The sequence below is a fragment of the Colius striatus genome, chromosome 12, assembly GCF_028858725.1.
Source record: "Colius striatus isolate bColStr4 chromosome 12, bColStr4.1.hap1, whole genome shotgun sequence".
Lineage (NCBI taxonomy): Eukaryota > Metazoa > Chordata > Aves > Coliiformes > Coliidae > Colius > Colius striatus.
Window position 1 is genome coordinate 11,672,809 of NC_084770.1, and position 15,179 is coordinate 11,687,987.

The window sequence follows — 15,179 nt, forward strand, 5'->3', positions numbered from 1 at the left end:
ATACAATACTATACAAGATCTCCACACCTTCTTAGGAAGAGGAGTCTTCAGAATGGACAAAGATTCTGTAATGCAGTCTACAATTTCTTCAGCAGCTTCCGCATTATTTAGACAGAAAACCATCGCATCACCAATATCATTCTTCCGAGGCGTTAGTCCACGCAGAATTTCCTCTAATTTGTCCCTCTGTCTAAAAGATGAGGAGTTTTAATACTTTCAGTATTAAGCAGTACTTCGGCGCATTTCCACTTAATGAAGTTTTGGATTTTTCCATCTTTAAAAATATTTACTGCTTTTGTCCTATATTGTGTTGCCCGAGGTTTTTTTCAGTGACTCGTGAACATATGCATCCACATTACACAGATGAACAAAGAGCAAAGAACTCAAGTCATGACTATGTGCAGAAAACAAGGAAAAATAACCAAGACATACCTAATTCGGTAAATCATTATCTCTTCAGATTTACTTTAGGCCTAAATCAAAATGGATACAGCTAAAGCACGCAAGTAATTTCTGCTTCAGAATAAGAAACATTAAATTCAGAACGCTAGTAAGCAATTATTTCAGGTTTTTCCTGACCTCCTGACATACTTAATGCTCTCAAAAGAATAGCATTGAGTTTTTCAAAAATGAGATAGAAGAAACCAAATATGTATTAAAACTTCCCTAACCATATCTTAACTATGATGAAAAGAACAAAACAAGATAAAAGGAACACTGATGGAACAATAACAGGAAAATTAAGAAAATCATGTCTATTATTTCTACTACCACAGCCCTCTCCATCACATTTACAATTCACAGTAAAGAACTGCTACGATCTGTCACTTCTTGCTTATTATTATTAGCAACTGCTCTCAAACTTAATTTCTGATGAACAGGATCAGTAAGATTATAACTGTTTAGTTCATGAGATCACAATCATGTTGAAAAAGGAGCTGTGTACCCCCACCAACAAACAGGAACAGAAAACAGGCAGAAATACACATCTTTCCAATCTCCTTCTAATGAAATGTTAATAACAACTGTATTGAAAGGATTCATTGTTTGGTGGTGACAAATCTAAACAAATCAGAATGTATTTAGCAACAAGCATCAAACACCACTGACATTAAAAGAAAAGTCCCTAAGTAATAGGAACAAGCTAGAGCATAAGAGATTTCAAAGAAACATAAGGAAAAACTTCTTCCTTGTGAGGATGAGGGAGCACTGGAAGGGCTGCCCAGATGGGTTGTAGAGTCTCCTTCTCTGGAGACATTCAAAACCTGTCTGGACAAGTTCCTGTGTGACCTACTCTAGGTGGTCCTGCTCTGGCAGGGGCAGTTGGACTGATGACCTTTCAAGGTCCCTTCCAACCCCTAGGATTTTGTGAAAGATTCACAGAAATGAATAGTATGACAAGCACGGTAACATTTTAGGGATAACAAATTATAACTACAGACACACAACAGGAATAAAAACAAGCAGATTAGCAGTTAAAACAGGACTATAAATTAATAGAAGTTCATACTCTTCTTTAAGTGCACCCTTCTTGTTTGGTTCCTCCACAAATGCTTCCGTTTCTTGCTCTTCTGACATCCCGTGCAAGTACGGATTCAACGGCGGCGGCCTCCAAAATGACCCATTTTTGAACATACGGAAATCTTCTGTCCTCCACTTGGTTGGAGCATCTCCCTACAAAAAAAAAAAAAAGCAAAAGTATTTTTCTTCCAGTGTTCTTTTATTTTGTTATGCCTAAAGTTATGAATTATCACTAAAATTCTACTTGCCTGAAGAATTGAGTAAAGCTTCCATCTATAATATACATGGGCTGGAGTCTGGTTTTCAAATAAAAACCTAAACCAAAGAACAAAGAAAACACACAAAACATAACACAAATTATTTAACTGAAGTAAATTCAAAGGAAGTAATAAAAAAAAATATAACCAAACCCTGCTCAAAATCCCACCTCAGCTATCAGGTAAACTCAATACAGCTAAAATCATGTACACCCACAGCAGAGCTGTGCAGAACAAGGGCAACCACTCCACACTATGGAGTGTGCAGCAACATCTATGCAGCAATAAAGCCAAGTGCAGGATTTCACAAAGGCACAGCATGTCTCAAAAGTTAAAAGCCAAACAGTCAGAAAGAACGACTGTGCACCCCACAGCAAAGCAGAAGTGCAAACAGTCACTACAGGAGCAACTGCAACATCAGTACAAGTGGGAAGTTTCCCACCAGTAAGTAGTCTGTCACACTGACAAGATCAGAGGGGAAAAAAAAAAAAAAAGAAGAAAAAAACCTCCAAACAAAACGCAGCCCATTCGTAATGGCAGGATATTTTGACATGTATACTCCAATTTTGTTATATACACATTGAGATAGTGAAACACTTCGACCTTAGTGCAAATAACATAATTTTTTAAAGGTTATTTAGTATTTCCCCGTTTTTCAGAGACTGTATTTCACAAGAAATTTAGAAACGGAGTCATTTTTATTCCATTAACAAGAGCTGGAAATTCTGACAACTTCACTATGTCAGCTAAAGTTTAATCCTGCATTGACATCAAAGAATAAATAACTCCCAGTCCTTGCAAAAGGTTAGAAATCAAGCTCCAGGAAGGCTGCACTTTACATTCAGATGATCTGTCTGCTCTGGGGGATTTTTTTTTTTCTTTTTTCTTTTTTTTTTGAAGTGTATGCTACTGCTTCCACTGCTAACTTCAAATTCCTCAGAAAAAGTAGGCACTAAATATAATCTTATTTATTATATATATTTTATAGTGTCTATATAATACTGTACATGTACACATTAGTAACAACTGACATAAAAGACAGTGTTAAGTACTTGCACATTTTGTACAATTAAAATCTGCCCCTAGAGATACACATATCACACTTATCAGCATTTCAGAAACGTAAACCCCTAGCAACAACAGAAATAGTTAGTGCTATTTCAAATTGAAGCAATGTAATAAGCACCTGAACATGGGATTGTTGATTTCTCGGTTCATGATCATGGCTTCAAACATAGGCCCCTCCCGTACCACAAACTCTATCATTCGATGTATCAAAGCGAGCAAATTCCTACAACAACAACACAGTTAAAGAAAAATTGATTCAGACCTAACACTATATAAAACTACACTCCACCTAAGATACTACAACTGTGCAGGAGATTATTTTGCTGTATTGTTAAGAAAATTGTATAACAGATAAGGTAACATGGAACACATTATAGCCTTGCATCACAGACACGGGCATTTTAAAATAAAAACATGCCTAGGAGTGGTGGAGTAAGAATTTAGGAGGAAACCCCTTCTCTGAATTTCCACAGCTTAGCCTACAATCATTTCTTGCTTAGCAGAACCTGAGTAGTCCTTACGCATAGGAATACAAAACTGAATACCAGAGTTCAATTCACTATCAAAAACTAAGCCCTCATCTACGTTGTCTAGAACTAATACCGAACTGTTAAAAGTTCTACAGAGGAACAGGTGGCTGAACATTACACTCAAAATTAAACACATACACTTCTGAACATTCAACAGAAATTGCATTCAGCTGTCAAGTTATTAAAGTATGAGAGGAAAAGCAAATAGCCTTCTTGATGCCAAATAGTAATGGTTTTATTAAATTTAGATAATCTCTTTTTAGACAAGACTCAACTACTGGCACAGAAAAAAATGTCCATCATTTTGTGTCATACCATCCAGTGTTTCCTCCCTCGTATACTCAAGTGAACTAAACAATAATTAAAAAAAAAATAAGTAACTAAATGTGTATTCATATCATTCTGCACTGAATCCTGAGACAGGCAAGAGGCAGATGTGAAGTGCACACTTTTCAAGCCACATCTGACAATGCAGAGCCATTTATAAGCACGCTAAGAAAAGACAATCATATAAGCTTTACAAAAAATAGTGATCACCAGTTTCCAACCTTTGGGGATTTTTGGAAACGGGATCCTTCATTTTCAAATACAGATTTCCTACGTATATCGAAAGCTTCACAGCATGTGCCCTTCAAATGTGATGCAAACAACAAAAAAAAATATACACATTTTAACATTTTTAAATTTCTTTTTTTAGATGTCAACAAATGAATCTTGGATCTTTCCATGTATCTCAAGAGATTTCCTTTTAGCCTTTTTTTATTACTAAAATTGAAAACTTGTTACATTGAAAAGCTGCAGAATTTTCCATTACTTCTTAGTAATGAGGTGACTGTTATTTACCACATGTATTCCAAGTTCTGCCACAGACAGACTACACTAGATCAAAACAAATTTTGGACTTAAGCACAGTAGTAAAAACCTGCCACTGCCATATGCAAACTTAGTAAATATTGCTTTTAAGCCAGTTAGCATTGTATCTACATCTGCCTTAAATACTACACAAAAAAAACAAACAGCTACCTACATCTCAATTTTCCTGTTTGCTTTTTATAATCCCAGAAACATGAAGAGGACATAACCTCAATAGTTCTGTAGCCATTTTATTTAAAGCAGTGTTCTGAAAGTCTACATAGACTGTTCTTGTTATATGAACTGTATTTGAAAACATAATTAAGGAAAAAAAAAATACATTTAGTTTTCAAGCCTGAGATACTACATTTTTCTTAAGGCAAGTTCAACACGATCACGCCTGGCTTCCTGCAGAACCATGCCATTGGTTTTCATCTTTCATCAAGTACAATGAAGTTGCATAAGAACAGCTTATGCTTGAACAAGAACACCCGCTTTGGAAAGATTCAGTACACCCCATATCTGAAAGAGGGTGTTACATGCATATTGGTATATGACATGACTAATTCAAAGTCAATTTCTCAGAAAAAAATTGGTTGTGCATACTCAAGGTTTTTTCTGTTTAGCAAATACTAAGTAGTAATTGGTTGTTAAAAATCAGTATTGAAAACTTCCAAACAAAAAGAAGAAAAATTAGATGTCTTATCCCACTGAAGTCAGTTGAAATTTTTGCATGATACAATGTACTGGGTAATAGTCTCAGCAGTTGTCATGAGCATCTTTGAATTTTTTTTTTCCTGCTGACTTTCAAAGTATTTCCAAATACAATTCAATTAATATGAGCTTTTTGTATCATACAAGCTTTCAAAATGCTACAGTAAATAAAATGGAAACCATTTTTCTCTGAAAGCTAATTACTCTGTAAGCACTATACAAGTACTTGTTCTACTACTATGCTTCTTATACCAAGACTCCTCCTGGTCACTCTAATTATCCATGTCTGTCCAAGAAAAATCGTACTGTTCTAAAATTTCATCACAAATACTACTGCAGCTGAGCATCTATTGACAAATATGTTAATATACTGCTACAGCTATTTTCATAATTCTCTTTCGTCCCGCCCACACACGCGAAAAAAAGAAAAAAGAGACTTTGTGACAATTAAAACAGTGTAGTAAAAAAAGGATGATAGCTTTAAGTGCATTATTTTAAAGTGTCACTTAGCTTAAGTTGGCCAACAAAAAAAAAGTTTTCCAGTTATAATAAAACCACATTTATTGGAGCCGATCGTACCAATGTCTGGTCAAAAACTGTATACTTTCCCAATCCATCCCATGATGTTTTCCTGGTCCCCCGCTGCCGCAGACAGTTCAGCTGGTGTTGCTCACCAAGGCCAATGTCAAAGAGAATTTGGTAATCTTTTGTGCTTATTTACTTTTAAAACAGTGTTGTGTTCCTATGTTTGGGAAAAGGTTTTAGCTTAACTGAGCAAGAGTATACCTAGGCTAGTGTGAAGGTAGAAGTATTGACGGGGATCAAACTGTAAGAATACCCTTGCAATATAGAACTACCTTTTCCAGAGACCAATATTATGAATTGATATACATTAAAAAAATAAAGCAGAAATCAAAAGTGATTACAAATTATACAAGTGTTAACAAAAGAACCAAAAAAAAAAAGGAAAAAAAGCCCACAGCACCACCCTGGAGACAGCTACATCTCAGCCATTTACTACTCAGTGGTTGATGTTCAGGACTTACACAGCACCCCTAAGGCAAGCTACTTCACCCTAGCATTCACTCACAAAATTACCCTGCAAATATTTCTGGTACTCAAATTAAATGCAAAAGGTAATTACCTAAACCTATCCTCACTGGAAAAAAAAAAGTTAAGGATAAGAAGATTGTAAACCACACATACTTATCTTAAGTGTCATGAAAGAACCGTTGCTCAGTCAAGCCATTACCTTTTCCTCAACATCACCATTTTTCTTTAAAATTCCAAAGGGGAAAATTTTCTATATTTAGATCAGTAATAATAAAGAAAAACATGTACCTTTCTGTTGGGATAACCACTTTGACTATGGCTTGCGACAGAGTCTGTATATGAAGTCACATCAGATAATAAACATAGAATATGTGAGTATTGTTAACAAGTAACAAGCAAAAATATACATATGCAATGAAAATACTACACAACTATCACAAGTTTTGCAGGCAATCACTGCTGTGAAGTTATAACTAAGCAATTACACAAAATGCAAATGGTTGTGTCAGTGAACCATAAAGGTTCACTAGTTGCAAAGTATCAGAACATTCCTGTCAGAATGTACACTGATGTACTGAATATGTACTATGCTGAATATAATTAAGAAAGGAGTTCTTAAGTTCACTAATAGACTCTAAACTATTTGACTTGGATCATGTTGGTATTACTTTATTGCCAAGTCTTACAAAAAACAGCCCTAACATTTAAGTGTCATTCAAAGAATCAACAAATTCTTCCAAATGTCAAACAAGTTGGTTTGTGATTACAAGATACTTACCCTTTTATCAGCTAATATTCCAGAAAAAGAAAAGAAGTCTGAAAACTGACTCCATAAGTAGCATAAAATACTTACTCAATGTCCAGATTAATTACCTTCTACACAAAACACATCAACTCCTCTAGTGTAAAAATAAAGCTACCCAAATAAAAACATAATATTTTCTCTAAAGAAAACAATTTAGATACTGCAATTTGGCAGCCAACAAAACAGGGGGACGTAGGAGAAAAAAATCCAGGGAGCCTGGAGGGGGAAAATGATAGCCAGCTTTAAAGCAGCACTAAAATAAATCAAGACCCAATATACTGTACCCTAACACAGATATGAAACAGAGCTTCAGGAATTAAGTAGGCTCCCTTGGACTACAGTAGGGAGCCAGGGAGTTTGTACATTAAGGGCTGCCAAAATCAGCCTGACGCAAATCTATGAAGCCATTGAAATACTGTCACAGATGTAGTATTTAACAACGAGATATGGCCCAGGGTACTGTAAGTTACCTTCTCAAAATCTTCCTTGTTTTTTGGTGGTGGTAACATTGGAGCATTAGGATTTTTCAATCTCTCCCTAGGCTGGGCATTGAAAGGCAGTCCTGACGGAGGCGGCGGGAGGGTATGCTCCATCATAGACGGCGGAATGTATATTGGATGTGGTGGTATAGGTACAGCTTTGCCCCATCCCAGTTTCATTTCAAATGACATGATCATCTTGCCTGAAGTAAGAAAAGAAAGAAAAAAAGGTGGAAAAAAAATCCCTCACACCAGAAGAAAAGAACCTTACAAGTTGCTTCTGTGTCAGTCAAGATTTCTCCCTCTAAGGGCAGCATTTAGGGGTGCCTGCCATGGTTTACTTTCTACTGACATTGTTAATTAGTGTATCACATTTATCAGACTGCCCGAGCAAATGAAAGCCAGGTGCATGAATTATTTTACTATTCTTCCCTCAATGTAGGCTTTGAAGAGACTACAGTACACAATTATTTCATTTGTTGGGAGAACAAAATAAAATTTGATATTCAGTACATTAGAATGAGCAGAGCCATTTTTAAAACTATACTATTTCTGCACCTCAATTATTCAAAACGTTTTGTTCATAACAACAAATTTCAAACAATGTTATTCAGTATCAAACATAACCAATTAGATCTCTCTCCTACACTTACTTACTAATGGTCCCAGTAAAGGTCCATTGTGAGTAAGCTACACAAGGGTAATCTTTCATTTTTTTATTCCTTTTGTCTAGGATGCTGCCTTTTGATTTTCAGGCTCTTCCTGAAATGGAACAACACAGCTTTCTTCATCATCTTAGACTTTTTCCTTTTTCTTAATAGATGACAGACAAGACAGTCCACATGTAAAATGGTTCTGTCTCGAGTGGTACAGCTACCTCTTCAGTAACAGAAATTTAGCTGTTGTTCAAAAGGACATAATATATTTATCAACAACCACTGATCATACCCCATGCACTACTTAAATTTTATTAACAAAAAAATATTGTTGGTAAGCAACAAGAAGTAATAAATTCCTTCTTAAAATGGTCTCTTTACAGAGGAGAGATTTTCAAACACTGCCTAATGCTCATATCTTCAAAAGAGTTATAAATTTTACATCTCTGCCCACAGCAAGACACACCAGTATTCCCAGTCCTTGTGTACGCTACACCTTGATGACATTCAGCTGCCAGTAAAGCAGCGTAAGCTAAAATGAGCACCAGTGTGGGACCTACTGGAGTTACAGTATACCTACCAGTAGGCTGATAAAACAACATATGCATTTAGTTACTCCTCAACATTCCTACAAAGATAATTACAATTCCAAACTGAGAAATCTGTTTACCATTTAAATTCTTCAACGCTCTTTCAGCATCTCTCCTGTTCATAAAGGCAACAAACCCACAATTTCTTTCTCTTGCTCTTTCTTCATCAGTTCTTGGCCACATAATTTTAACACTCGCTAACGGTCCAAAGCGTCCAAATTCTTGACATAACATCTCTTCGTTCATCTACATGAAAATAGGTAAAAATTACCATCTTGTTCATACTATTGTTCAAATGTTGAGATTTTAATTTTCTGAGTTTCTTGAAAAAACACTTTGTCAACACTTCCCCATTGCAATCTACTTTTGCAATTGCATTTTTCTATAGAAATTATAACTTCAACTGTATTTTTAACTGAGCTCACTCAAATTTTTGAGATATGATCCACCTTTCAGAGGGATATGCACGGAAAAGTAATTTTAACTGAGCATCTTTGCCTCTGGTAACTAGTAGTGTAAACCTTAACTTTTGTTGCACCACATACAGACAACGTATTCAAATGAACACTGTCTCTGTAGTCACCAATTGTACCTAGTACATGGGTTTACACATGTGCATATGGTTTAATTTAAAAAGGGGAGGAAACTGATACTGGAAAATAATTAAAAAAAAAGCAATTAGCTTGACCCAAAGATGCCAACATTGCACTTCACTTGATCCCAAACTTACTTGAGGATTGATGTTTCCAAGATATAAATTTGTTGTGCTTGGATCTCCAACATCATGTGACCCTGGTGCATAATCATCCAGCACTATAATGGTGGAGGAAAAAAAAACAGAAAAAAAAAGTCGTCATCTTTGCTATGCAATCAAGTCAGACCATTACACTGAGTGAGAAAAGAATCTGTATTACCACCAGATGATCTGCTTCTTCTTGAAGGAGCATCCACTGAATAAAGAGAAGATAGAAAGAAATTTAGTTTACAAATTTTGTAGCCCAAATAAACATAAAAAATAGCATCTACTTACTTGAACGACGTTGGCCATCTGAATCTGACTGGGGTGGTTCAAAACGACTCAATCTACCTTTTGTTTTATGTCTTTCATCACGCTCCTCTTGTATTCTACAAAACCAAGTTTAACATAATTAACAACCTAATACCACTCTGAGCTTTTCACTCTAAACTTTTTAAATTAATTTTACAATTATGGGAAGTTTTAAACATTAAACAATGGGCTTGTTAAAAATTTCCAATCGCTATTATGTTTCAAAATCTGTTAAATCAACTGGAATACATCTACCAGAATTATTCTAGCTGCATGCTTCCCCATTCACACTGTCAGGGAGCTTAAACCTCAAAGAAAATTCACTTTATTTGAGACACAGTTTACAAGACAAGAAACAAGAATTGTGCTCTGAAAAAATGACAATTGCATATCCAACTGCCAGAGGCCCATTAACTGTTCATACAACTTTTCAAGACGTCCTCAGTGCTTTAATCTCTACTACTTCTACCTTTTCTAAGTGTGATTCACATAGACTGTCACCCTGTAGGGAGACACCTCCATGTGACTATTGTCTGAACATACAGGATCTCATCTCACTTCACACCTCTGAGGATAGCGCTCACACAATGAACCATTTGGTTCTTTGTAGTTTGGCCTTAAATCCTAGTATGAAGATACCATGCACCAGGAACACAAGGCTATCAATTCATTTACGTCAACTAGTGAACAGAAAGTAGTGAAGTTCAGACACTACTCACAAGAGCTATTTATGAATGCATACACATTGTTTTGATTTCCATTTTTAATGTCAGAGCAAATCAAAAACTCAATATACATGCTGCTCTTTCTGTTGTACTTCACATTCAGAAGAATCTGCTCTTCAAAGGATTTTTCAGCTTGGTTTTAAAATTATGCAAGATGAAGTACATGTCTCAACTTTAACTACAAGTCTTATTCCTGAACTAAATACAAAAGCTCAGCCTCACACTACAATTCCTCGAGATATAAAGACACTGACAAAAGGTCTTATTCTTCCTGCATCTGATATACGTTCCAATTTGCTACCAATCTCTCTGCTACATTCCCATCAAGAGACAAGTCAACACCCAAAAGCTGATCATATTCATCCATCCACTACCTATTTGTCTTGCTTTACCTTCACTAATTTTAACAATGCATGAAACTGTGTTAACATGTGTCTTCATTTACAGCCTCAAACATGCTAACTTATAATAGAATTGCATTCCAGGTTCTACTTCTAAGCAACACATTCACAACAGTTGTCAAAGAAACAAACCTACGTTTTCATTATTCATCCTACTCAATGGCTGGTTGATTCAACCATCAAAACTTCTATTCACAATTAAATGATTCAAAAAATCATTTTCAGTAGCTTTGGAAACATAGCCAGTCAGTCACTTACTGGAATCTCTGAAATACTTCATGCATCTATAAATCATTTTCTTAGTTAATTTCTCTGGATACTCTTCTGCTTAGGAAGGCCAGACAAAACTGTTTCAAAGGTCACAATCAAACATTTCTGACATGCAAACATGTCGACAAAGATTTAAGCCAGCATACTGGACTTTTCCAGTTTGTATTTTTATCATTGTACAGCCTCTGGTTAATGTTAGATTCCAAAAAGAAGTCCTTTACAGCAACAGAAGTAAAAACTTCTCACCAATTGTCATAAGAAATGGCAGAAGTATCAAGGAACACAAGAGAACTAATTATATGGCAAATGATTATACAGTCCAATTACAGACACCTGTACTGAGCATGTAACAGCACAGGTTAGTATTCTGTTTAATTACCAATGGCAATGATAATTAAAGTTCTACCACTCCACAAGCATTTAGGGTGAAAAAAAATAAAATAAATAAACAAAACTAAACAAAAAAAAACCACTTAAACACTTGCTTTGGGAAATATTTTAGCATGAATGACTCTAAATATTGCCTGTAAAAACAAGGTGAAAACCTTCTTTATTTAAAGTAAAGATCAGCTAAACTTACTGCTTTAGTTCTTCTTTAAAAAGCTCCAAATTACTCTTTTTCTTTTCCTTCTCTCCTTTCTTCAAAGGCTAAAATTAAAGATATATCAGCCAACATGTTAGCAGATAAAACAAAATGAGAATTAAAATTATATGTATATAATAAAATTTTAGATGATTTCCATGCATATTTTACCCACAGCTTTCAAGCAAGTAAACTACAGGAAGAAAAAAAACAACACAACAAATAAAAACAACAGAAAACAGACAGACTTGAAAACATTAAAACTGAGTGCTATCAAACACAAAGTTAGAAAAAACAAAATTAAGGATAGCTTAAACTAAACATTGTTGCTTCTCATTATCACAATGCAGCATATGTAATCTCTCTACAACACAGAAATTTAAATTATCTGTGATGCATTTTGTCAGTTTGTTCCACTTAAACTTAGAAGCTGACTACATCTCCAGCAAACCATCATGCTCTAATTAAACTGATATATGTGTACATATATATGTAAATTATATTACATATATATTCAATTATTTTATCCAAACATTCTACATGAAAATAACTTCCTTCTCTTGCTTCCTCTCAAATACATATCTGAAGAAACAGTTAATACAAATAGTTCAAGATTCTCAGAAAAAAACCCCCTCGAGTAACAAAGAATATGAATATTGTAATTTTTTCTTTTTTACTGTAATACATGTACCTTAACTAGCTCACGTGAACTCTTATCTTCAACAACATTGCTTTTATTATCACCAAATTTAAATGAAAACGTTTCCAATAGGCAGACATACAAAATATTTACTGTGTTACACACTACAGTTCTGGAAAAACTGGACTTCCTACTCACCCCAGGCATAGTTGTTTGTTTGTTTTTGTTTTTGGGGAGGGTCTGCCAAATAAATAAAACCATTTTTACCTCATTATCTTCAACCACCATTGGACAGGGCAAGTGAGTAAACTGATTGCATTATCTGATAAGTATTTATGACAAATTTGAAAACCAGTAATATTCTTACAGTATAAACACTTGCATATGACAGAATGGAGCTCAGCATAATAAAAAAAAATGCTACAATTCATTTCTGTAACTGTAGAACTTTACGAACAATGAAAATCAAAACTGTCATCCAGCATTACCCCACTAGTCTAAATTTAAGCTTTGTTTAAAGCTGAGGGGAGGCTGGGATGGGATTAATCTTAATTATCACACTACATCTCATCTCTCACCCTAACAGGCAGTTATCGTATGTTTCACTTAAGCTTAAAAGTTAGAGTAAGCTCCATTAAAAGACTTTTTAAAGACATCCAAGACATTAATTACACATTGCACATATACAGTAGTAACAATAATCATCTCTAACAATCACTTGCAGAAAACTTTTTCATGGTATTTCCATTACTTTTTATGATGAAATCTCGGTTTAACATAGAAAGTTATCAAAACATGCAAAAGTCAAAATAAATTAAACCAAGATCTTCAGCTTCAAAAACATGTAAATTCTACAAACTCGTTGATGTAACTCAAAGAGTTAAAAGGATTTCTCAAACATTAGCACCAGGAAAAAGAAAATTCAAAAACCCTCACCAAGAGAAGCTTAGATCAAGGCAAATGCCAGTTTGATTATTTTTTGTAAGTTATAAAAACCTAAAACCAGATGGCAGCAAGAATTGCTTCTAAAAATTTCACAAATTCTCAGGATTGGAGATACTGTTACTTTGCAGAAGTCACTAAATCTGTATTCAGAAGTCTGTCTCAATTAGCAAGAACACCATAAAAACATCTAGCAGCCAAATCCAAGTGCAGTATTATGTGTACCATGCTGAATACAGAGCTACCAGACCTCTGCATTTCAGTATTTGTTATCTGCTGTGGGAATAAGCAAATCAAAATTTCCACTTTCTTTTAATACGTGACAAATGCAGATAAAACTGCTCCGCAAGATCCCACAGAACTTCTTCTAAGCACCTCTGAATACTTCCTAAGTATGGAGTTAATATTCAAATAAGAAACTTACAGGCTTTTTGGTTTCTATCATTAAGAGGGATGGAGGCTTCTCATTAGATGGCTGGCTTGGTTGATTTTTTTGATCTGAAAATCGTGATGAAGGCTTATAGATTTTACCCCGTTTTTCATCTGTTTCATGTTCCTCTGAAATTGAAGGCAAATTAAAAATAAATTGCATTAACAAATGCTGCACAATACTATTCAACAGAAAGAATGTTGTTCTTTAGTCTTGTCCATTCAATTAAATATAGTATTTCATTTTATAAGAGACAATTCAAACTTTCTGTAATTTAATAGCTTCTCTTACTAAAAAAAACCAATAAAGATCCAATATTTTAAAACAAACTATTTTTTGCTCTCAAAATGAATTTATCTATCATGTCAAAGCACAATGCAGATTTTAGCATTGTTTCCTCTTCTGCTTCTAATGTAACATTAATTTTTAAATGCTATTCAAAGCCAACAGTCATCTTTACCCAAAGCTAACTGACCACCACCCCCCAAAAAAAGATTAGTTGTACCTTTAGACGCATTAACGATTCCTCCTCTTACAAACGTTTTCACTTTATTACCATCACTTCCTTCAAAGGCAGCTAGGAATTCTTCATAAATTTCTGCAGCAGCCTTCTCATCCTCCTACATAGCAAATGTTCCTCTATTTACTATCATCACAGAACAACCTTCACTAGACAGCTATTCTTAAATTAGCTATGTGACATTCCTTTTTTATTTTCTAGAGTTCATCCTACAAACCGTACCAAATGAGTTTCAATTTTAGACAGGATTCAAACTTCTGAGAAATGTGGGAAGAACATAGCACACAATACATAAAGCAAACAAGGCCTGTATGCCCAAATATGACTGTTCACTTACAAGAGTTTACATGGCAATTGAACATTCAAAATATGGTAAATGAAAAGATCATACAAGAGACCAGCAGTCCGAGATTAGAGCTTTTTTGACCTAAGCATCAGGGAAGAGTACATATGTCCAAAGAAATGCCTGGGAATGACGTCATAAACCTGAGACACTAAATTTAGCATTACTGTGCTTCTTTAGAGTAGTATTCCAACAAGTTATCAGGAGATATCCCACTGAAACCAAGAGCTGTATATGTAAAGCTCAAAGTATCATGTTTTCAAGACTGGCACCTTAAGCCATGTATTTCCTTAAATTTGGACACTCCCGAGTACCCCACAATTCTGTGTAACACTGTAATGTTTTCGATTAATTACTAAAGAAGACATTAGAAAAAAATATGTTTTAGAGAATAATAAGGATGCATATTGAAAACATTTCAGAGATTACAAGCACTCTTTTTAGTTACTGAAATGCAATGATAAGAGAGCAAAGAACAGAAAATAGTCTAAGGTGTTGGCTGTCATAATTTTGAGCAACACAAGAATCAACAGATTGCTGTAATTTAGTATTTCAGGAAGCCAGACAATTTGATTTCTCACAAAAAAGGAAAGATAAGCAAAATCCTTTCTCTAGTTCAAAGCAAGAGTAAGTTAAACATGTAAAGTACACGTCATTTGTTTTTAGCAAGTTCGAATTAGCAAAATAAATTCACTGGTAAAATTGGTTGTAATCTAAGAGCAAATTTACTTCACCGTTGCATAAAAAAAAAA

The 15,179-nt window shown here is 34.8% G+C and overlaps 1 protein-coding gene across 5 annotated transcripts in view; it reads right to left on the bottom strand.

Annotated features, from left to right (window-relative positions):
* The window catches only part of U2SURP (U2 snRNP associated SURP domain containing), a 45,039-nt gene that overhangs the window by 19,652 nt on the left and 10,208 nt on the right, over positions 1-15,179 (bottom strand). Inside the window, exons 4-17 of one of the 5 annotated variants that reach the window (XM_062005735.1) lie at positions 14,070-14,184; positions 13,559-13,692; positions 12,391-12,432; positions 11,550-11,617; positions 9,556-9,650; positions 9,443-9,475; positions 9,256-9,338; positions 8,606-8,771; positions 7,271-7,482; positions 6,284-6,327; positions 2,965-3,069; positions 1,770-1,836; positions 1,511-1,674; positions 28-190 (exon numbers count right to left, since the gene is read on the bottom strand). In XM_062005735.1, coding sequence (XP_061861719.1) covers positions 28-190; positions 1,511-1,674; positions 1,770-1,836; positions 2,965-3,069; positions 6,284-6,327; positions 7,271-7,482; positions 8,606-8,771; positions 9,256-9,338; positions 9,443-9,475; positions 9,556-9,650; positions 11,550-11,617; positions 12,391-12,432; positions 13,559-13,692; positions 14,070-14,184 — 1,491 coding nt within the window. Of the gene's footprint in view, positions 1-27; positions 191-1,510; positions 1,675-1,769; positions 1,837-2,964; positions 3,070-6,283; positions 6,328-7,270; positions 7,483-8,605; positions 8,772-9,255; positions 9,339-9,439; positions 9,476-9,555; positions 9,651-11,549; positions 11,618-12,390; positions 12,433-13,558; positions 13,693-14,069; positions 14,185-15,179 lie in introns of those variants that run through there. The other 4 variants (XM_062005734.1, XM_062005737.1, XM_062005736.1 and 1 more) reach the window with 4 other exon arrangements.